At 53.2% G+C, this 23971-nt stretch overlaps 1 protein-coding gene across 3 annotated transcripts; it reads right to left on the reverse strand.

The window, feature by feature from the left end:
• Positions 1 to 494: 494 nt before the first annotated feature.
• Positions 495 to 23388, reverse strand: RUBCN (rubicon autophagy regulator). Of its 3 annotated transcripts, XM_084212105.1 has the most exons (22): positions 23309 to 23388; positions 18165 to 18318; positions 16298 to 16381; positions 15175 to 15334; positions 14894 to 15000; positions 14188 to 14328; positions 13814 to 13970; positions 13034 to 13582; positions 10471 to 10566; positions 10183 to 10298; positions 9503 to 9704; positions 9043 to 9144; positions 8202 to 8276; positions 5490 to 5550; positions 4821 to 4953; positions 4348 to 4493; positions 3971 to 4035; positions 3189 to 3427; positions 2716 to 2777; positions 2376 to 2529; positions 1900 to 1993; positions 495 to 1128 (listed from the first exon to the last, which is right to left on the reverse strand). In XM_084212105.1, the coding sequence occupies exons 1-22, from the start codon at positions 23344 to 23346 to the stop codon at positions 965 to 967; spliced, it is 3099 nt and encodes a 1032-aa protein (XP_084068231.1). In that variant the 5' UTR covers positions 23347 to 23388; the 3' UTR covers positions 495 to 964. The 3 variants fall into 3 exon arrangements, 2 of the variants coding, with proteins under 2 accessions (XP_084068231.1, XP_084068232.1); XM_084212106.1 differs by lacking the exon at positions 8202 to 8276; XR_014616412.1 differs by lacking the exons at positions 495 to 1128; positions 1900 to 1993; positions 2376 to 2529 and having other exon boundaries at positions 3189 to 3339.
• Between the last annotated feature and the right edge of the window lie 583 nt (positions 23389 to 23971).

Below are 23971 nucleotides of genomic sequence, written 5' to 3' on the forward strand. Positions count from 1 at the left end.
AAAAAAACAACAAACAACTAAACAGAGGCTTGGGGATGCAGCTGGAGGGATGAGCCTTCACCTGCATCCTGACAGGTCTCAGGCAGAGAGGCAGCTCCACACAAGGCAGGTTCTGGTGCCACCAGAGTAAGGTCCCATGTCATCCTTAAAGGAGGACATATCTCCCTGGTAGGACAGAGTGGCAGCATGAGGAGGAAGTAGGGTCAGAAGCCTCACCATATCCCATGGAGGCAGTTTTCTATGGAGCCATGGGGATCATCCTGCCAAAAGTCCATCAGCACGTCCACTTGTGCAGCTGCTCCAGGGGCAATGTCCCTCTGCAGCACAGGGAAAGCTGGCATTTTCATCATTGCCACGCCCTCTGCTCTGATTCTGGAGTGAGAGCAACTGCTCTGCAGCAGTGTCCCACAGCACATTTGAGAAAGGGAGCTGTTAAATACACAACCAACCCCAAAACCCACCCTCCCTCCATGCACACAACCCCCAGCAGCAGAATGGAGGATCACAGGACCGAGACCTGATTCCCTCCTCCAAGGAGCAGATGTGACCAGAGCTTCCTAGTATACAGCTGATGAGCAGCAAGTGCTGACCCTTCAGGGAACCCTGCTCAGCTCAGAGCAGGGCACAGGGATGGACAGCACAGCCCTGCTGGGTCCAGCATGAACAACTGCTCGGAAAAAGTCCCTGTTCTGCCTGCAGGACAGGCAGGAGCAGCTGTCTCCAAGCAGCTGCCTTTGCCCAAGCAAAGGCATCAGGGAGTGGGAGCGGTACCTGGAGCAGATCCACATGGTGGAAAAAGCTCCTTTCCCAGCCCAGCAGTACTGCATGTGGGAAAAGAAATCCCTTCAAGACAGTGCTCCAGGCCTCCCACCAGTCCTCATCCCCAGTCCGTGTGGCTCAGTCTCTGGTGATGAAGGCCATGCACATAAATAAACCCATGATCTGCTCCTTGGCTGCAACATGCTCATGTGGCTGCCACGGCCTCCGGCTGCTGCAGCTCCTCCTCGCAGTCCGAGCTGTCGGGCTCCGTGCCCTGCCTGTCCATCAGCTCTCTCCGGGCTTGGAGGCGCTCGCACCGGGGACAGCGGCTGCACTTGAAGCAGGATTTGTGGTAGCAGGCTTTGCACTCTGTGAGGGAGAGCATGGCTGAGTGCTGGTACAGGCTGACAGACTGCCCGACACTCCTCACCTCAGGTCCCTGCACTAGCTCATGAAGCTTTGGAAGCACAGGAGGGAGGATTTCTGCTCTGCACAAGGTCCCTCCCCAAGCTTTCCTGATACTCCAAGGAAACAGTGACTTTGCCCCAAGTTTTCTCTGGCACTGCACCTGCCAATCCAAGGCTTCCATGTTGTCAGGAGCCATTTTAGAGGCTGGTCCCAAGATGAAGGGCCAAGCTCTACTCAGCTCTACTCACTATTAATACTGGGTTTTATCAAGGCTGTCCCCTGAAGGGGCCTAGGGATTTCTTAGCAGGCAGGAAAGGCGCAGAGATAAAGCCTTCAGGCTCTCTCTGCTCTGCAAGCACAGCTCCAGCCATCCAAGCAGGGCAGGGGAGCTGTGTGCAGGCTGCAGCCTGTCCTGTAACTGCAGCAGGAGGGAAGCCAGGGCTCCCAGACACCCACTCGCTGCAGTGACAGCCCGACTGCCCACAGCTGCCAGGGCAGGCAGCACAGAGCGAGGTCAGGAGGGGACCTACATGCTTTACCACACCAGCAAACCCTGTGACAATGGTGATCTGCTGCTGTTGTAACATTGCAGACACAGACCATGCACAGGGGCACTCTGGTCTGGCTGGCTACAGCTCTGTACCTCTTGCTAGCACAAATGCCACTCAAACTGGAAGCAGACCATGGTGGCCCCAGGGTCTGCCCCCTCCCTGTTTTTCCCCAGTATCTCACCTTCACATGTCCTGCACTTGTTGAGCTCAAAGGGGAAGATGATGTCATCCTCATTCTGGCAGAACTCACAGATGAAGCCTTTGGCTTGGCACAGCTGGAAGGAAAAACAACGAGGAAAAAGCAGATAAATGCTTATCTCCCTGGCAAGTAGGACAGAAGGCAGAGTAGAGCAAGACAGCAGGCCACAGTGCCCTGCTCTAGCCATGTGGGACAGCCCTTCCCCAGCATGGAGCTCAGGAAGGCTGAATCAACCTGTGTCAGGGGCGGGGGAGAGCCAAAATAGGGTAGCAAATATCCCATTTATGCTGCGTAGGAGCTCTGTGAAGCAGGCAGGAACAGTTAGCATTGAATCAGTTAATTTGGCAGCTGCTCTGCACACCAAAGCCTCCGCATCAGTTATCTTTGCAGCAAAGCCTGCTCCCAAGGCTGCTCCCAAGGGTCCAGAGCCATGCAGGAGGCAGGAGAGGAGGCCTTACCATGCACTTGTCAATGTGCAGGCTGCCTGCCTTCAGCAGCTCTGTCAGGCGAGGCATCAGGTCCCCTTTCTTGATGGCACTGAAGTCACTCAGCGAGTAGAGGTGCAAATCCTCTGTCAAGTGGCCAGGCACTGTGTCAAATGAGTCCAGGAGGCTGCAAAGACGGAGAAACCAGAGGTCAGAGTGAAATTACTCCAGTAAGACCCCTCCCTTCACTCCTTATGCTTTCTCCCCCCCTCCAGCCTCCCCTCTCCTCAGAGCTCAATGCACAAGCTGCACAGATTCCCAGTGCAAATTGCCTGGGGACAGACCCAGGACAGCAGAACAGCCCAGGACTCACTCTTTAGCCAGCCGGCACGTCTTGAACATGTTCTTCATGTGGAAAAGCTGGATTCGCAGCAGCTGGAGAGGAAGGGGGCACAAAGAATCAGTAAACAGAGCATGGTCCTTGGCCAAGCAGGTCTGCCCCATTCTTTGTGCTGCTGAAATAGCTCCTGCTCCTCAGCTGCTGCTCTCCTGTTTCCAAAGTGTTTACATCACACAAGGCAAGGCAAGCACAACCATCGTCATGTGCTCCAGGAGATAAACTGAAGCCCAGCTGGATACCAGCCAGAAATTCCTATTTGATTTTCCTAGGAATTTGACATTCCTATGCCACTGAAGAAATCAGAAAAGGTAAATAGAAATACACAGCGATGAGGTTTTAAGCGTCCAAAACTGAAATATCTGCTTTTCCCCAGCTTCCCTGAAATACAGTTGGCTGCCATCCACCTCACCCAAACTCCACTCAGGAAGGCACGGAAAGGGTCTTACCCTCACTTGGTTGAGAGCCTTCACTTTCTGGTACAGGGCAGGATTGATAGCTTGCACGTTGAAGAGTGGGTCATTCCAGATCTTGCTCAGCAGGTCTTTGGAGAAGTTGCTCACGTAGTACTTGCTGAAGTCCCACTTGCGCAGGATGCGGCTGGGGATGACAGTCTGGGCATTCTCATGGCAGCACTGGCAGAAGTACTTGCCCAGGTACTCGCAGTACCGCAGCCGCTTGATGTAATCTGGCCAAACCCAGGCAGACAGGCAGGGTCAGCCCAGGCACAGCCTCTGCTGCACTCCAAACACTGCTCAGCATTTCCCACAAACAAGGAACCCTGCCTTGCTGGCATCTCCGCCAGTCCAGAGTGCTCAGTACTGGGGTCTGCAAGCACCCTGTGACTGCAAAAGCCTTTGGGACCAACAGTCTAGTCTCGTGCAACCACATGTACCTACATATTCAGGGAAGAGCTCTGCAGCTGCAGAACTTGCTGGGAGCTTGATGACCCAACACGACTCTGCCTTACAAGAGTCAACATCTGAAACGCTCTCTCTAAAGGAAGAGCTGAGTGCTCTTTGCCTCCACCAGCTCGGTGACCTTCTAGAAGAGAAGGCTCCTCTGTGGATGGTGCACACCAATGTGCAGGCAGAGCTGGCAAAGGCAGTGTAGCACTGCTCCAGGGACCTTATGCTGAGCTGTACCACCACCCACTCACTCAGCATCTTCCCACTTGTGTGCAGGTTCTTCCCCACCACTCTCCAGCTCAGGTCAGGCTCCCAACACTCACCAGGATCAGTCCGGATGCCACAGCCTGCACACCGGTAATTCTGCTTGGCCACAGCAACCTTTCTCCTGCCCAGAGACAGAAGACAACATGCATGACCCAGCCCTTTTGGTAGCTGGCATCAGAAGATGGGTACCAGCACAGGCCTGTGAGGTTTATGTGGGAAAAAGGGAAAAAGCCCCACTACGTCCTGGGTCACACCAAAGGCACTAACCCCAGGCACTGCCTCCATCTCACCATCTCACAGTGGTGACCACTGTGGATTTACCAGGCTCAGAGCAGGGAAACCCCAGCAACCAGAGGATAAGCACCCTTGGTGTGGATGGAGAGGGATGGAAAGGGCAGGTCCCCTGAGAGCCCCCAGCCACACGGGTCCTTACGCTGGGGCCAGGTGAACATTGAAGATGATCTGCGGTCGTGGCGGGGCCCACTCCAGGTTTCCGCGCACCCGAATCCTCAGCTTGTAGATGTCAGCATGCTCTCCATCGTCAGGAGAGATAGGCAGAGAGTCAGGGATGGGCAGCAGCTGGGAAAGACGGGCAAGAGGGTCAGATCCCTATCTTGTAGGCAGTGCACCTGGCTGGACTGCCAGAAACCTGCAACTGCAGCCCTCTGGAAAACTGCCAGGCACCAAGTTGCCCCTCCAGCTGAATTGGGGGTTGAAGAAGGGCTGTCCCCCAGGGACCTGGACACTGCTGTAGGAGGCTGCATCCATCTCCAAAGCCCAGTTAAACCCCCTCCTCAAGCTCCACAAAGGGAGCACTGGGACAAGCAAAGCCCCTTCAGCAGTGCCCTGAAGTCAGGGGTTCAGGAAAGATCAAATGCAATCAATGACAGGAACTCACAGCCTTACCTTCTGTGGGGCATCATGCTCAGGGACCAGCCACTCCAATTCAGAGGCAGCTGGGAGCTGCATGCCCTCAAACTGCTTCAGCAAGCCCATAGCCACCGCCTCTGCCGAGTTTGAATTGAGGAAGGAGTGGGATCTAGACAGCAAAGGAATTGTTAGTACTGGATCTCACAGCTGTGCCTTCCTTGCAGCCCCATGCCAGTCCCAGCCCAAGTCAAAGATCCTCCCTTCAACTTTGGTACCTTAATTCTGCACTGCTACGCAGGCTTAAAATTAATACACATGATTGATTTCTGTCTTCACAAATGTTCCCATGCAAAGCTGGCTAATGGCACCGTAACAACTGTTCAGAAGAACGAGCTCAAAACTCAACTCACTTGACAAAACCTTCTCCTGTTCACAGGGGAAGCTGCAAAGTGACAGCCAGTGCCTGTGTAAGCCAGAAACAACTGCTCTCCCAGTATGAACCTACCCAAGCAGTAGCTAGCCATGGACACAGCTTTGTATTTCACCACACAAAGCAAAGGGGTCCCCACAGAGGGAGGGAGGGAAGGAGGAGGTGAGGGATATGTACTCCAGTGCAAAACAGAAACTGATGCACATGGAAGAGCAGAGCTGGGCAGGAAAGAGAACGTGGTACCAAGATGTGCCACCATGAGGTTGAAGACGTACATGGAGTCCATGGAGAGAAAGGACTTCCTGCTGGAGTCCGGGTTCCTCTTGATGTCTGCATCTGAATCACAAACAAACAAGGTGGAACAAATGGGACGGGGCCAGGGATGCACTCACTTCAAACCAAAGCTTCAAGGTAAAACTCATCAAGCTGATCAAAAGCACGAGAACTACAGCATCAACTTCTACCAGTGGCACTGAGCAGCAAGGAGGGGTGCAGTCTAATCAGTCAGCTGTCAGAACTACCATGGGAAAGGCATGGTGGGGTGCTGTGAACAGCCAGCCTGAAGTCTGGGGGAGACAAGTGGCTGCTGGTACAGGTCATACACCAACAAGTCCCAGCAGTAACATGGCCTGAAATAGAACACACAGAGAACACAGGAGCCTGGAGAGCAGGACTGTAGGGTTAGCAAGAAGGTTTACTAGCTCTCTACACACAGTATAGATGCTGGAAGGGATTAGCAATGGGTTGCAGGGCCCTTCTCTCTACTTGATTGTAACCTGTAAGATCAGACATTGGCCATGGCACAGTTGGTCAGTGACTGCACAGCCAGGGCTGGCAGCCTGTGCCCAGCACTGCCCTGACATATCAGCACCCCTGCAGAGAAAGGGCCAGCAGCCATGAGGCCAGCCCTCTGCAGAGGTTACAGACTCAACTCCTGAGGAGGGAGGGTCCAAGATAAGGTGCAGGCCACTGCAGTCCTGCTCCCTACCCCCCTCAATCAACTCCCAAAGAGCCCTGGGCCGCCCCACAGCTCAGGTACCAGGCAGTACTCAGTGGTACCTTCACCACTCATCATTCTTTCACTCCAGCAGGTTAAACCCTAACAGGGAATCCATGTCAACAGCAGAAAACCACTATGTCAGGACAATTCCAGTCGTACAACGCAGACAGAAGCAGGCAGAAAACTGCTTCATGGCGGATAAGGCTCCCAGAAAAGGGAAGAAGGTATGCAAGGGGAAAGTACTACAGGTCAGGACAGACCAAGAGTGGCCAAAGCCACAACCTTCATCCCATAGGTCTGCTGGTTTGTACCTCTGGGGAGCTCTAGGAATGGTCTCAGTGACCACACCACCCTCAAACAAAAGCCTGTAGCTTCCCCTACCCCAGTGCCTGGCATGGGGAGGAACAGCTCAGGGTCCATCCCTGCTCCTGTACCTAAGCAGGGTGACTCACACAAATCTGCAGAGAGTCCACATGATCCCACCAGGCCCCAACTGCACACTGAGGCCAAGGGAATCAGAGCCTGTAATGGAAGGGAATCACAGGCTGAGCAAAGAGTGTCCCCCTGCCCCAAGCTTTTATACAGAGAGCAGGACTGCCCTAGCAACAAAGTGAGCAAGTCCTGCTAATTTACAGACTCACACTTGGGATTCAGCTTGGACATTTGACCTTCACTGTTTGACATCCATTGCTAAAACAGGCAAAGGAAAGCATCCTAATGTTAAGGAATCCACATACCTACGTCATGCAAACTGAATTCTAGCTGCAGAAAACAGGAAATTCAGGCAAACAGCCTCACAACCTTGTAGGGCACCAGCGAGACACACCTGCCATGCTCTGGTGCCTTCTGCTCTGCGCAGAAAGGTGGTCCTAGACTAGGATGAACACGAGTACATGGGGCACACACAGCACAGAGTGGGCCAGGTGCTATGGGTAGGCAGAGCCAGCACACTCTGGCATTGACATGATCTCAGAGATGGCAGAGGGAGCCAGATCTGACTCTAGGCTTCCATGGGAACGAACACTGGTATCCTGACACCACTCGCTTCCCAACATTAACTGTAAACACTCCCCACATCCTCATTAGCTACCCAAAACACCTCTGCTGCCAATGTTATCACGTGGGATAGTCCCCAGGAAGTTTGTGAACAGCCCCCAAATCTAAGGACATCACCCCACACCCCATGTGCCAGCTTCAGCCAGGATCATAGCCTGGTCTGTGAACACAACAGGCCTGACAAGAAAGATCTGAGCACCAGCAAACTCAGCAGGAGCAATGTGCTGGTGCTGAACACCTGACAGTGGAGATCAGCAGCAGCCCAGCAGACTGTTCCCTTGCTAAAGCAAACAGGGAGCATGAAGGTCATTTAAACACAGCCAGCAGACCAGACCTAGTACTACTGTAAACAATAAAAACACTAAGCTGCATGTGATCCCAGTGACCAAGACCTCCAGCATGAACAAACTGCCTGTGCCCTGTCTGATCTCACTACTTCTCACTTCAGAACTTCTTTCTAGAAGGATTCCACTCCAAGTCCAGTCTGAGCAGAATAGGAAGGCTGTGCTTCAGATCAAAGCTATGGCTTGCCATCTCTGCCAAGTCAAGCAGGATAATGCTCTCCAAGGCATGCGGGATGGAGACCTGGTCCTACATTGAAGAGGACTCAGCCTTCCACATCCACAGAGCTTCACTGTCCTGTGAAGTCCTACCCCAGGCAAGACAGGTCTTCACAGAGCAGGGATTTTGATATATCCAAAACACTGCATGGCAAAATGCTCTGGGGGATGGAGCCCACAGCAGAACTCCTCTGAGTCCGCTCTACTCAATCCTGCCACATCATCCTGCCACAGCTTTTCTTGCTGACATCTGGATGATACTGGAACTAATTCCCAGTTCTGAAACCAGGCAGATTTGGAAGAAGTGTGCCCTGCACACACACACACACCTCACACACGCGCGCGCGTGCCCAGGGAGCACTGCAGGGTACCTGAGAACAAGGAAGCCATTGACACTGAGAGGCCGTTCCTGGACATTTGAATCAGGTTAGATCCATCGTTACCATCTGTATGACATGGTGATGACAAAACAGTTGACTTCAGTGCTTCAGCCAGGCCAGACAGAAAGGGCATAAAACAAGAGCAGCACTCATACGAGGAGAGCCCAGAACTGAATTCACACACTCCTCCCTGGGCTACAAAACTGAGCTCAAAACCTCACCCTCATGGACTGAAAGGAGAGGTTGCTGTTAATAGTGAGGAGACAAGAAGTTTAAAGCTGAAGACTGGACAACTCCATCTTCTTTTTAAAGTAAGAGAGATGGAGGTACTGCTGAGAAGTAAGTCATCCACTTCAGAGCATGAACAAGGCTCTGAAGGCCAGGGACTTGGGCTGGTCTCCTGTGGGTGATAAGCTCAGCCACCCAAGCTGCCAGGAGTAGAGTATTACAGGTATTGCAGTCAGGATGTGACCAATACCCACCATCCAAGAGGTAAGTGGTCAGAGCTATGGCTCCTTCTGCCTGGGGAGGAGAAGAGAGGATGGCAGCTCTCCCACCTCTCTAGCTGTGACCACAGCTATGTGTACCAGGCAATGAAATGGAAACCACCTACCAGCCAGAGGCACAGAATGTGACAGGGTTACAGAAGATTTTGAAGAAAAGTCATGCTACCACATGAGGGAAACTGATTGCTCTGCTTATACTTAGAATTCAGCCATTTGGGGAAAAGCCATCCTGAAGACAAGGTCTTCTTCAGCAGGACTTACCCCAACACAACCACACCAGGAAGCCTGTTTCTATGAAAGAAGGTAAGACAGCCATTCCCTCCTACCTCGGATCTCATACTCTTCCACATCCTCGGCAGAGCCAGAGTCAGAGAGCCGCATGGAGCCGTGGGAGCTGAACTGGGACCCACTGTCTGTCGCCACAAGACCTGCAAGGAAGGCACCACAGCCAGGTCATCAGTGGAAACACTCCAAATGATCACTGACAGCTATGGGAGATGGGGATAGCCAGGTATGGCCAGGAAAGGAGGGAGGGAGCTCAAGGATGGAAAACACTATGGGTTCAGAATGAAATGACATTCCTTTACTCAGTGCCAGCAGTGTTATCAGTGGATGGTATCTATCACATTATGGTCTTCAATAGCAGCAGTTTCACACATCTTGGCACCACCTTGGTAGCAATTTAACTGTTTCCAAGGAATGGGCAGGAAGGCAGGCAGCTATAGGATAGGCAATGGACAGAAAACCCACATCCCACTACTGATGAGCCCAAAACACATCACCCACTGTCTGAGCCCAGCTCCTGGCAGGCTGGGAACAGGTGCCTGGTGCGGATCTGCTGGCGCCGAATGCGAATCTTTTGTTTAAGCTCCTGGATCTCCTTGTCACTGTCTTCCTCCTCCTCCTCCAGCTGCCGGCTCATCATGTTGCATTTCATCAGCTCAATGGCAGCGATCAGGGACTCTGAGATGCTGAAGTGGGCGTTCTCCTGCAAGAGCAAAAGCATTCAAGGCTATGCCTTGGACAAACTAGGAAGACTTGGTAAAATTTTGTTCCCCACCTATGCCAGGAAAGAGCTTATTACTCATGGATGGTGGCAGAAAGATGTTAATCTCTGTCAAAATGTGACTCTTCTACCAGTACCTAGAAAACAAAGCCTTCTTGGGCATCACAATACTCATGAAATACAAGAGGCATCCTACAAAGAGGATGTGCAACACATCCACGCTGGGGGATCAGCACACAGCCCTGAGGGGCCCTAAGATGTTGCAAAGCTGCCATGTATATGACAGATGGACAGATCCCAGCTACCAGACACCACCAAGGAGCTCAGCCTTGCAGTTGTGTGCACAGCTCTACAACAGGCAATACCATGGCATTATCCTCCCCATGGCAGGAAGTATCCCTGAACCTGCAGTAAGATACATTCCCCAATGCACACAGGCTGCTGCTGCTGCTTCCCTCACCTTCTCCAGGTCTGCACAGCTGCCAAAGTCCTGCTCAGAGAGGTAGCTGATGAGGGACTGCCCTTCAGAAGGTCTCCTGAACATCCCTTCCCCCGAGCTCAGGTACTGCCCAGAGTCTAGAAATGCAAGAGACACAGGTATGAGGGAAGGATCTGCTATCTCCGTGCCACCAAGTCCTGCCAGCACCCTGACAGCATCCCACAAGCAGGTGCCAGCACTTGAGGGAATTGCAGCCCATGGAGGAACCTGAGCAGGACTGAGTGTCCCCCTGAGGCTGGCAGTACTCACCATACTCCATGTAGAGGGAGCTGGGTGTGCTCAGCTCACTGCTCTGCGTGGAAGCAGAGACCGGCCCTCTCCCTCCACTTGGATCACCATGGGACTCTGGAAGGGAAGATGACACCAGGCATACATCAGTACCTCAGAGGTGCCCTGTCACTCCACAGGGTGAAATGAAAGGGGCTTGGCATCACACACGCAGGCACAAATGGATGGAAATAAAGAGAGACATCTTCCTGCTCCATGCCACAGCTGAGGGCAAGCCCAGGAGGAGACAAAACCAGAAAGGCATTTCAGGCAGGAGAAGGGAATGAAGGAGAGAAGATCATGAGAGACATGGAAGAGTCATGTCCTGAGCCTTCCCCTGTTTACCCCAGAGGAGAGCTGGGAGACACAACAGACTCCATCCACCAAGTACCTCTTGCCAGCCTTTTCTTCCTGAGGGAGTATTCTGAGGGCAGAGTTATCCCCCAGAACAGAGAACAGGAGACACAGGGAAACATGAGCTGCCAAAGGACCGATGGGATCCCTGCCCTGCAAAGCAGCCTGGACACCAGTGTAAGGAGGCATCTGAAGGACATGCTCCTGCTCCACTGTAAGCCAGCCTCCCCACACACAGCACTGGAGCCTGGGTGCAGTGCTCAAGGTGACCTACACGGGCTGTGGGCAGGGCTCTGCCCCTCGCTCACACTGCGGTGCAACTCCTGCCAGACTGAGCCAGTGGAGACCGCCAGGAGCTGGCCTGACCACAGACCAAGAACAGGTGGTGCTCTACAGGGAACCATGGCCCCAGGGAGCACCTGGATGGAGTGCCTGGGTGACAGAGGACTGCTGAAGGAGACTGAAAGCACCCTGCCTGAGTGGGAGGAGCATACAGCTCTGGATACAGGGCAGGTGCCAGCTGACAATCCTGAGCACAACAGAAGGGCAACCATGTCCTTTCAACCTCCTAATCACTTTTGCTCCCAGCTTTGTGCCATAACCCTGATGTGGCTGGAGGCTCCTGAGCCCACCAATACCAGCCTCTCCCTGTCAAGGCCATGAAGCAGCAGTCAGCAGGATGGAGCCTGCGATCAACCCACCCCACAGGCTGGGAGACAACAGACTTGTCAGGGTAGGAGGCTCTCACAGCTACTCACTGCAGCCTGACAGGGTGCTCTGCAGCCACCTCAACACAGAAACCACCTCATGGGGTTGATGCCTGGGGATGCCACATACAACAGAGCCTACTGCTGAAAGGTAAAGCGAGGCAGTGCTCAGCATCATCTGCTGGAGCAGGACACAGGGCTGGACCCATCTCTCTGAACACCCATCATCCCCAGGGAGGAGCCTTCCCAGACACAGAACCCTCAGCAGCCAGATGTGAGCTCAACAAACCCAGTGCCACTGTTCATTGGGTACAAAACAAAACAGCCCATTTTGTTGAGCTGCTGACTTTTTATGCACGTGGGGGAAAGGGATGGCAGCACCCCAGCATTTCTGCTTGGGGTAAAACCCGCCCTGAACCCAAAAGAGCATCCAGGAATCTCAGCTGCGGGTACATATACTGGAAATCAGTAAACATCAAACCTCCCTGTGCAACAGATCCATGAAATAAAAGGAAAAATTAGATGTCCAAGCCCATGTCTGGTTAGCTGCCAGTTCACTAAGTAAGAGAGGAAACCTCTCCTGGCTTCCAAGGCAGTGGGTGGAGGCAAAGGCAGGGGATGCAGCTCAGAGACTTGGTGGCCAGCACTCCCTAACGCCATGCAGGGGAGCTGGAAACACTTCTGGGTCTGGGCCACTGCTTCCACCAACCAAGCTGGGATCTTCGGTCAGGCCACATGCATAAACCAGACCACACTTCAAAGCATCAGCTGGGACACAGCAAAGAAAGATTTTTTTTTTTTTTGTTTTCTAAATGAACACTAATGGATTGATGGCAATCCTGAACTTGATGCAATGATCACTAATGAAGGGCTGTTATACTGGCTCCCAAACCTGCCACTGGATCTTCTATTATAATGGTGATATCCCTGAGGCCTCCTGGGCAGACAGAGGAGGAGAAGGGCAGCGTTAAGGGAGAGAAAACAGAGACAGACTGGTTACTACTCAGCAAGGACCTCCACTCCTCCAATGAAGGCAGCATCAGGACAAACTTTCACAAACTGGTTGTCCCCTCACACCCCACTCTCTCCACCCCCATGTACTCACTCATTCAAGACCACAGGAGAACCAGGTTACCAGTGGGATGACATCCTACCAGTAGGATGAGCCCAGGCCCCAGTCCCATATCCCAGCCAAGCAAGCCCAGTGGAGAAGAACAGCTGATGCCACAGCACTGCTGCCATTTTCTAAGATTTTAGTAAAAGCTGGCAATATCAGTAACAGTCCAGCCCAGGGCATTCTGGGGAGCAAGATGTCATCCCATCATTCCAGTGCAGAGCTGAAAAGCTAAGGGAAAAGACCAACCACTTGCCCACTGTCCCCCTCTCCAACATGATCCATGGAATCAAGGGGGTGGCCAGCATCAGCCTTCTGGTACCAGGGACTCCCACGCCCAGAAGCCATCCCAGAAAAGCTGTCCCATTACCATGCAACTTCCCAGAAGTGACGTTGGTGTCAGAGTGCGAGCGCACGTGGCTCTTCTTGAGGATGCCCTGTGGAGCTGAAGACTGTCCCTCCGAGAAGCTGGACCGGCGCAACAGGCTCAGGCCCCTGCTGCCACCTCCACTTGCCCCCTGCTCCCCCAGGGATGAGACTGAGTCCAGCTTCTGGGAGCTGCTGGAGGAGAAGAGTTTAGAGCTACTGCTCTTGGTGCTGCTGGTGCTGGTGCTGCTGCATGCCCGGCCCCGGCGGCCCAGGTTCCCAATGGCCAGGTACTCTGGCCCGTCATTAACGTCACTCTGTGGATCATCCTGACTCCCTGTCCAAGTATCCTCGCTCTGGCTGGTGGTGCTGGAGCTCATCTCGCTGGCTGGAGAGAAGGGGTCTTTGGGTGAGGGGACGTGGAAGCGGGTGACAGAGCTGGGCTGCTCCAGAGGGGACCTTCCCTCGCTGAAGGAGGAGGACCGGGTGGACGGGCAGCGCTCCTGGGGCTGGCTGGAGCTGGAGCTGCCACAGGAACTCACTGGTCTCCTGTCTGGACAGAGGCAGGAGCATGATTTCACACACTGGAACAAGGATGTCTCGCATATCCTATAAGCTTGTGGCTTCATATCAACATGCCTACCCATCACAGGCAAATCCCTCCCTCCCTCCCGCAATGGGCAGAAGTCTTTCCATACCCATCCACCCCAACAGACACATAGGCAGATAAAAAGGTAAAGTCTTTTCTGGGTCTACCCTGAGCTCCCCAGCCTACCCTTGATACCTGAGAGGCCAGAGGAGGCTGGATGCTGGAGGCTGGAGAAAGACCCAAAGCAGCGCTGCTGAGTGCAGGGGGCAGCAGGGACACACGGGGATGCAGGGAGGGCAGTCAGGCTCTGACTCTTGGTCACTGGAGATGGATTGTCATTCTTCCTGGTAAGCTGAAGAGAGGTGGCATCATCAATAAATCACCATCTATGGGGCTACATGTCTAAAGAGCAGCAACAGAAAGGGATCAACCTGCAAATGCCTGCTCACCAACCACAAACGATGCGGCAGCCCTGGGAACACAAGGGTGGGGAGGGAAAAACACGGCAGCACAGAAGGGAAGCAGGTCTTTGTTCACAGCTGCAGGACAGATTCCCACTGGGAAATTACCAGGCTCTCAGTGAAATGATCCAGGCAGCCCAGCGCTCCCGGCAGACGGCTCTTGTGTCCCTCAGCACTGTGCTCACACATGTCCCTTGTCCCAGCAGAAGGGTCTGACGCGCACAGGGATGGCAGTGACGTGCCGGCCAGCTGAAAGGACACAGCCCCCATTTAACAAAGCCTCACTAATTGCTCTCTTTTGGGGACTCTGTGCAAAGAAGGCAGCTGCTGTTTCTGTCCTCTGGAGAGGGGCAGCTGGTGCAGGGCTGCACGGGGGGTCACTGGCATGAGCAGGAGTTGGCACCCAGGTGTCCTGGGGTGTTGCCCACCCCATCAAGAGCGTGACTGTCCCTCATGACCAGGCAGCTCTGCATGCTGGGCCTGAAGCCTGGGACTACTGGAGAGGGCTTTAGAGGTGCCTCTTACATGGAACTGCTCCTCAGGTCCTCTACTCAAATCCTTGGTGCAAGCCTGAACCAAGGTGCTCCACTACAGGCTCCACACAGCCATCTCCCCCACCCTGACCTCTTACAGGTCACACAGGCAGGACAAGGAGCAGTTCCCCACCCTCCTCCCCTCTTGAAGCAACTTTTACTAGTTCCAAGTCCAGCTCCTTGTCCAAGTGCTCCACATACTCTGAATGTGACCTTGAGGGAGCAGCCACAGCCATGGCATCTGGGGAGAGCCAGATGTAAAATCTGGGACCTCAACTCACCATGGAGGTGTCGATCTGAGCCAGAAGCCTGGGGTTGTTCTGCTCAACAGCTTCCAGGCACTGCAGCATGGCCGTGACATGGGCGTCACTGAGCAGGAAGGCAGTATCTGGGGAGGAAAAAAGGCAGCTCAGGGGAGTCCCTCTCACCTACAGAGTTTGACACACCAGTTGCTCGCATGCAAACCAATTTTTCTGCTGTCCTCCCTCACTCCCACACAGCTTGGAAAGGCCACCAGTTAGATATTTTCCTAGTAAGAAGGAAAATGCCCATTGCTCTTTACCTGTGTAGAACTTCCTAATGTACTGCCGGTTCCCCAGGAGCGGCCTCAGCTGTGCTGACAGGCAGTGGCACTGCAGGCTGTGCTGCAGCCACAGCTGTGCAATGGCCTGGTCCCCTGGGCCCTCGGGGTCACGCTGGCCACTCTCCTGCAGGCTGATGAACTGGAAAGGGACGTCAGGCACAGGTTAAGGCAGGCAGAGGCAAGAAGGGGAACAGGGCTTGTTCCACCGCATGGCTTTGGTCCCCTTGATAACAGCAGCTTTCACATGCCAGTCACTGTCAGCAGGAAAGAGGGCATGTCCCAGCAGCTCCTCAGCCACCAGGGAGACAAAAGCACCAGGCAGGAACAATGCTTCAAAGGTCAGCCAGTGACCAAAGTCCTCTGACAGCCACCAGCACAATGAATTTCTCTAGCACGCTCTCCCACCCATGAGCCATGTCCCTGACCTGGAGCAACCCCACGCTCCCAAATCCAATCTGACCCCGGTGGTGACGGTCATTTTCCTGCTGACACATTAACTGGAAAAGGCTGTGGCAATGCCTGAGCTGCTGCAGCTTGCAGAGCTGGACTGGAGTTACACCCCTGTTCCCCCAGCAGCAGGCTGGCCACTGGTGTTCCCTGTGTCCAAAAGGGCCTGAAACAAATGGCCAGCCCTTGGTGCCCATCCATGGCAGGAACCACAGATGTCAGCATGGGGCAGCTGAGGACCAGGAGCCATATGCCAGTGGCTGGCACAAGTCAGGAATGGGAGAATAAATGCATGGTGAAGCCAAAACCCAGAAATGGGACAGCCCAGACCCTTAGAGATCTGCAGAGACACATGAATTACCCCTGTGCACACACAAGCACTGCTTGTGCCAGTTCCCTTGGTGATGCATGCTGCACCCCTCCCAGCAGCACTGGAGACTGACCTGGGAGATACAAGCGGCCAGTTGTCTCAGCCCAAGCCACACTGAGTTCCCAGGACACAGCCTGTACCCAAAAACACGGCTGTGTCAGCCTCACCAAGCCATGGAGCAACTTTACTCCCAAGAGCCCAGGCAGCACTGTCCCACGGGTGAGGCTCCAGCCCAGCTGCCCTCTCCTCTCCCAGTGGGCACACAAGGCCACCCCCAGAACCCACCTTCTCCAGGTGATGAGCAGAGCCCGGACTCAGCCAACGAATGTCCTTCACAAACTGCCAGTAATCCTTCTGTCTGCAGCACACCTGCCCAGGACAGGCACAGTCAGGTGCCACCTCCCAAGTGCCAGTTAAACGAGCACATCCCCGTTAGCCCCTTGCTGCCATGGGAGGCCATGCTGTTTGCCTCGGCTTTATTCGGACAATGAAGGGTTTTCTGAGTTATTCTTCCCCTTAGAGAGGAACTGCAACCGAGTTTCTGTTTTCCTCTGCACCCTATTGGTTGTAAGTGCAGACCCAAAAAGTGTCTCTTCACCAAAAAGCTAATTATTTTTACTTCCATCCCTATTTCCTCTTTCACAAGTGACAGAGGAATGGCTTCTGTTTTGGTGGTTTATTTGGTTTGGCGGGGGAGTAGTTTGTTTTATAAGACTAAAAAAATAACGTGGTAATTTTAGTTTTCTAGACTGAATTTGGTTTTCTGGACAAACAAATTAATTAAAATTAATTCAGAAGTTAAATAACCTCTTACCCTTGTTTTCTTAATGTGTACATATGGATTTTTTCACCTTTTTTTTTTTTAATTCCCAACTGTAGGCAAAAAGGTTGCCAAGAAAATAAAAAGTAAACAGAAATGTTTTGCTGGAGCAACGATGAGCCATCTTCTGTTAGGAAGCTGTATTTTTATGGGCCTCCTTTTGCAACTCCTATAGCTTGACTGGTGTCACACATGCCTGATCAGAGGAGACATTCCTGAGTGGAAGAGCTCTCTTTGCCTACAGTAAAAGCACTGGGGAAGGTAACACACCATCCTGCTTTGCATGTCTGGCATGAATGCTACCAACAGACAGACTAGCATAAATCATTTAAACCTCACTTCCTGAAGCCTGTGAATAGCAGGTTTGTCAGAAGGGAGCACTGCACTCCTCACATGGACAAGGTAGCTCCTCTCTCTATCCATCTCCCAGGGCAGGTCCCTGGTCCATACAGCTGGGGACTAACAGGAACAAAGCAGCACCTCAACTAATGCGGTCTGCAAGCCTAATAAATCCAGGCAGCAAAGCTCCCTGCTCAGACAACCTGCCAGTCTGGCTCTTCCTGGAGGTTTTTTAGCTTGGGTACAGCACTGCACAGGTGCAGTCCTCCTGATCTGGGACCCAGCTGGCCCATGCAAGCTACCTGGGGCTCCTCAGTGCTGTTCTCTTCTCTTCTCTCTGGGTGGCAGAGCCACTGATAGGAAGCCTGTCGCCAGGCAAGCCCTAGAGCCTCGTTCAGCTTTCCACTGTCAATAAATTGTGCTGGTAATTGCAAGCTGAAGGGAAGATCTTTAAGCCTCTGCACACAAGTGGGAAAGAGAAATTCTTCCAGGCAGCCATGGAAAGGGGGAAGGCTGGGTGAGCAACTGCAGACACAACAAAAGCCTGGAAAGAGTGATCCCATTCACACAGAGCGCGGTGTTGGCTGCCAGCTCCTGTTACTAACACAGCTAAGCAGAAACAGTGAAGATGAGAGGTTTCTCTTGCCAGGCCTTGCTGGGGACTTGTCCAAGTGCAGATGATATGGGGCTGACTCACTGCAAATGCAATTTAATCACTTGGCTGCAGCAGAAAGAAGAGAGGGGCTGGCCTCAGCACAGGGGGCACAAGTACTTAGAAAAACCATATTGAAAGTAGATGAGATAGAAGGAACGTGCACCCAGGTCCCTCTGACAGCCACAGCATTTACCAGGCAAGCTCGGCCCCTGCTTGGATCACTTCCCAGCCTGTTACAAGCACTGTGCACACTCTGCTACAAGCACAGGAGTGAGCTGCAGCACCTGCTTGTGACAGGCAGACAGACAAACAGTTGTGCTGGCAGGACAGAGCCATACCTTGTCATGGATGAGCCCATGGTAGAGGATGCTGTGCATGTCTCTGCAGAGTCGTTCCAAGCCACCATACTTGGACCAGACATTTGGGTTGCTGATGGACACCAAACCTTCCACTGTGGTCTTCAAGTTGCCAAGGAGTTTCCAGTGCTCTTTCCTGCACAGGAACACAGCAAGATATATCAGAGCTACAGCAAGAGGAACTGCCCAACAGGAACATGGTATTGCACTCTCTCAAAGGAAACTCTGCTCAGGCTGAAACCTTTGGTGGTCCAGAAACCAGCAAAGGTGAGCTCACCAATATTCTCTTTTTGAGACTTGTTCACTACTGCCAAACTGATTAGCTGAACGAGCAAATTAATTAATCATTAACTATTGGCTCTACTTCAAGCTGCCCATTCACTTCACTTCCTCATCACCACTTCCAGTGCCCACCTAAGCTTAAACCACACAGAAGCCAACCCATCCCAGCAGCAAAGCTTGTCACCCTGACTGCACCACAGCTCTACCAGATCGGCAGTGCATGTGGCAGCACTTGTATGTTCATCTTGTACTTAAACTAACAGGCATGGGGCTTCAACTCAGAAGAGACTGAAGAAAAATGCACAGATGTAAATCAAAGGCAGCTTTCTGAAGGAGATACAGCTTGGAAAGACACAAAAAAATGATCCAGCTCTGCTGAATTTATGGGCTTTTCCCATCCCTGCCCTGAGCACTGCAGATGTTCTTTGGCTGTGGATGTCCAGAGAGGAATCAGCAGTCCCTGGTCAAAGAGCACCTGCAGCCACTGAGCTCGGAACACCAGCAGCTCCTCCCTAAGGTATTTCTAACACTCAGAGTTAGGAAATGCAAGTGAAAGCTCAGCCACGCCACTGATATTCCAGTCAGTGAGTCAGGGGAACTCCCTCCCATGTTATTTCAGGCTATAAAAAGCAGGTGATGCACACAAGGATGTGAGGGTAGCACACACAAGGATGTGCCTTTCCAAATGGTCGGTCTCATTAAAGGACTTAAGCATCTCAAGAGGTAAAAACCAGGATCCATGGCTCTTTCCTAGCATGGGGAAACTAAGGGTAAGCAATCCTTGAACAAAATAATCTCAGAATGTTAAAACACTGAACACAGAAGCACACAGAGAATAAGCCACATAATTAAAGCACCTTTGCAGAGGTGATCTGGAACCCAATAAAAGTGAATTAAATCCTGGTAGGACAGTAAGTATCCTACGGGACTTGTTGGCCCAAAGCAGTTCACAAGTTGGACACACAAGACCTTTCTGATACCCAAACCCCAGCTGTTTCTGGGCTGGAACATGCTGAAAAGCACACAGAGAGACAAGGCTAAAGACATGAGGACCTATATAGTTGCCTGCAGGTGGCAGGGAAACAGAGAGCACAGCTAACCACATTTCAGCTTCGACTGGACTCTGGGGCCACCCTGAATTAGCAGCAGGGTTTCTCCCCTCCCACTGACAGAGCCTTGGTTTCAGATGCTAGGAGGGATGGAGAAAGCCCAAGTTCCCTTTTCTGCTGGTGTATAGAGCATTACTAAGAAATCTACTTTTTTTCCTGAATAAGGAGGATTTTCCTTTGCTAGCGCTATAGAAAGCCTGGCATGGGGTAAGGCCAATTCATATTACATCCTGAGAACATCCCAAGTTACAATAAGGGCAAAGTGAGTAATTCCCCAGAGGGTCACAGAACAAGACCAGAGCTTCCCCTGCAAGAACCACACATGCTTCTACTCTCCTGATGCAGCAGAGCTTGGTTCCCCCAGCCAGAAGGGCCAAGGGTACTTGCAGGGGCCATGGAGCAGCAGTGAGATCTCAGCTGCATCCCTCTCCCCCCTTAAAGACAACCTCTGATCCAGCCTCCAATTTTAACCACCAGCTCCACAAACTTGGCACTGGTCTCCTTTCTTTACCACAACAAACTCCTTCTTCAAGTACAGCAACATCAACTTGCCATTGGGAACTGTCCCAAACATAACTGAACCTTTTCCACTGGAGTGATAAAACACAGAATACAGAATATAAATAAACACAGAATATTTTTTGCTAGCCTTGTAGCAAAAAATGGCTTAATGCCGCCACTGCTGACTACAGGGAATGCTGCTTGCTCTTCCAAGGCTTCCTCAGCCCCTCCATGCCAGCAAGGGTAGGAAATTCTCTTGGTCCAAGTCAGCAAATGTGACACATAGCACAGGCAGGGAGCCACGCTGCTGACTTCTCAGTTTAAAATAAAACCAAACCTTGATTACTTTCTAAAACAGAATCACACAGGTAGCCAGTGTTCAAAAATGAAAAATAAAAATGAAGCTCATCTTTCTTGCAACCATCATCTGCTGTGTATCTCCGGTGCTCTGCAGGAGGCACCCAGCAATGGCTGCTTGAATCCTGACCTCCACCTGGAAGACTCTTGATCCTTCTTAGCACACTAAAGAGGTTGGGCTAAGGATGCTGAGGTTATGGAGGGACTTCTGACAAATCTCCAAGGACACTCATTCCCATGCTGGCTGTCAGTTCCTCCTGCAGAAACCCAAGACTCCACTAAGCTGCCCTGCGCAGAGCCTGCTCCGCCTCGCTGTCCCCAGATCTCCCAGACAACCAGCAGCCCCTTCCCTGGACTCCCCCGCCCGCTCCTCGGCACTGCTGGGAAAAGGGATTAAAGGAAGCCAGGCTTCGTGCAGTTCATCTGCAGTCGCGGGGAGTGGCTGACAGGCAGAGGAAGCCAGAAGAGCTCTGCCAGCCCAGCAGGGATGGGCAGGAATAGCTGAGCAGGCTGGCTGGAAAAGGGACACGCAGGGGAACTCGCATCCACGCTAAAAGCTGGCACTGATATAAAATGGGGACACAACCACAAAAGGTGCCCCCAGCAAACACAGCCCAGGGGTGCTGCTTGCTGACGCATTCTTGATCTGCACCGGCAAAGGATGAGGGAAGAAAATAGGGATTGTAGGTGTTTTTTAACCTTCCCATGGCAGATAGCTTTACCTGCTCATCTAGCTAAGTCTCTCACAAGCAGATAACCACAACCTGTGGACCCAGGGTACTGTCCATTTGGCTTCAATCTGCACAGGACCTGCCTGTGGTGAGCATACAGGCAGCCAGAGGCAATGACAGACAGAGCAGATCCCCACAGCAGCCCACCCCCCTGAGAGCAGATGCTCACATCCCTCCATTGCTCACAGCACAGGTTCCCTTTAGGAACCCTCTCCTCCGGCCCTCTTATCCCTGAGGGTCTTGCTGGTGCCAGAGACAAAGGTGGCAGCTCTCTGCTAACCTGCCCAGCTGACCACTGGCCCATCTGCTCCCCCCAGGACAGCTGTGTCCCCTGCACCACACCAAGAGCCCTGCTCTCTGCCCAGCAGGACTGCACTAACCCTCCTGCCTCCAAGGACAACATCCTCCCTGGACATTGGCATTACAGCCCTGCCACTTGATGCATTTCAGACCTGCTGCTAGGAGGAAAAATCCAGCACAAGATCCTCATTGTCCTCTCCTGTGCTGGCTCAAGGATGGACTTCAGCAAAATAACTTTTGCTTCTGCATTTTCTGTAATTCACAAGAAGATGGATCCAGTGATCTCTATCTATTCCCTATCGGTAACTGCCACAATCCAGTGTGAAATGGCACCTCACTGGCAATAAAAATGCTAACCACAACACACAAAGGACAAAGCAGTGTAAGGCCCATGCTGGATCCTCCCCAAGGCATCAGTGCCAGAACAAGCAGGCTCCTGCGTGTGCCAGCACCAGCGGGGGATGAGGCCGTCCCTGTTCCTGGGGGAGTGCTGGGGGTGGCACCACCCCAGCCCTATTAGTCACCCGATGGCAGAGTCTGGTAGTGCAGGACTTGGGCTTGCAAAGGCAAGAAAATGCACAAAGATGAGCTTGGAAAGGCAAAGCAGTGAATGCAGTCAATTCCTTTTACCTTTTGGAACCTGCTGAGTTTGAAGCATTAGTAAAGAGGGAGAACAGCTCAAACTGTGCAGATCAGAAGGCACCCCAAACCTGTGCTATAGCTTTAAAAGCACCAGTAACATTTTCCCAGCTGATATGGCAAGCAGGAATAGAGCGACTGGCTGAGCCCCTCAGATAAGGAATGCTTCTCTCCCATATCAAGTTTCAGCTGCTCCTTCCTCCCCAGCCAACACCTCCAATTTCCACCCAGCATTCACTCTGTGCTTGTGAGTGCCAGGGCAAAACCAGTGCACCTGTAAAAACCTGAAGTAAATAGGACTCGCCCTCAAAACACCTCCAGGAAACAGCCTCTGCTGCTCAAAAATGCTAACAAAAAAACCCCAGGCCTGAAGCACATATGCAGACCACATAGCCGAGGTCACTGTGCTCACCACCAGCCATGTGCATGCACAGGGCCTCGCCTTCAGGGATAAAGAGGTAAATAAAGAAGTGTCTGTTCAGCACCTAGAAGAGGGGATGCAGATGACTGCCAGGAAGAACAGGAGACAGCATCCCAGAGCAGCAAGCTGCAGAGCCACCTGAAGGGTGGCAGCACGGCGTTAGGGTGGGGTGGTTTCACCCTTAAGCTCAAGGCGTGTGAAGCAGAAACCTGGCAGCTGCTGTGCTGGCCATGGCTGATGGGGGACAGAGGGGGGACAGAGCACCAGGAACTGAGGTGCCACATCCGTGGCCATCACTGCCCCTCCAGTGGCCAAGACTCCTTCCCACGGCAGTGAGCAGAGATGCATCGCCTCGGGTGGGTGATGGCTCTGACAGCCCGGCCGGCTGTGTGCTTCCTCCCACGAGGCACCGAGCCGGGGGCGATGTCACGCTCTGCAAGCAGCGATCCCACTCACGAAAGGTTTATTCATTCCCCGCTCGCCTCCAGGTACCCCCACACACCCACGGGAGCTCTCCAGCAGCATCCCCCGCGCATCCCTACTGCTGGCACATCCCAGATACACTTACACACGCGCACACACGCGGGAGTGTGCCCCCCCCACGCGAGCACACGGACAGCGCCGTGCCGCCCCCAGGCGCACCCACGCCGCCCCGCAGCCCGGCGCTGCCGCCGCGCCCCACACCCGCGCCCCGTGTCCCGCCTCCAACGGGCGCCCCCGCGGGCCGGGCTCCCGGGACACCCGCACCCGCCCCTCCCGCGCGTGTCCCGCCGCGCGCGGCCCCACCGGCTCTCCGCGTGCCCCGCGTGGGGCCCGATCTCCATCCCGGGCGCGCGCGGCCCCGCCGCCGCCACCGCGACACCGTCGCGCGGGAGGGGCGAGCGCCCGCCACGCCCCGCCGCGCCCACGGACTACAGCTCCCGGCGCGCACCGCGCCTCCGCGGCGCAGCCAGTGTCGCGGCGGACTACAGTTCCCAGCGTGCACCGCGGCGTTCGGGCGCCATGACGGGCGGTCCGCTGCAGCTTCCCCCGCCACGGAGCTTAAAGCCCTGGGAAAAACCGCAATGATTGCTGAAATAACTCTCACCAAATCCTGCCTTGGACGTGATGAGGAAAATGCGATGGCAAGGGAGAAAAACCAAACAAACAAGGTGTCCCATAGGGACAGCTCATCCCTGATCGCACCTGCAGAGACAGAGGGCTCTGCTCTACCGCCCGCTGTAAGGAGGATGTGAAAAATACACCCCAGTAAGATGTGCCTTCCACCGAAATGCACTGAAATGAAACTTCAAAAAGGAAAAAATGATGCTGCTGTCTTTCGACTGAGAATAGTCAATGACAAATTATTATCAGAGATAAAACCTAGATACGTCTCGAGTTGTCTGATGCCTCAGAAACCAAAACCAGGCATTTGTAAAACAGAAATTCCCTATGACTGTTTCTTGAAAT

Source organism: Fringilla coelebs, assembly GCF_963513975.1.
Source record: "Fringilla coelebs genome assembly, chromosome: 10".
NCBI lineage: Eukaryota > Metazoa > Chordata > Aves > Passeriformes > Fringillidae > Fringilla > Fringilla coelebs.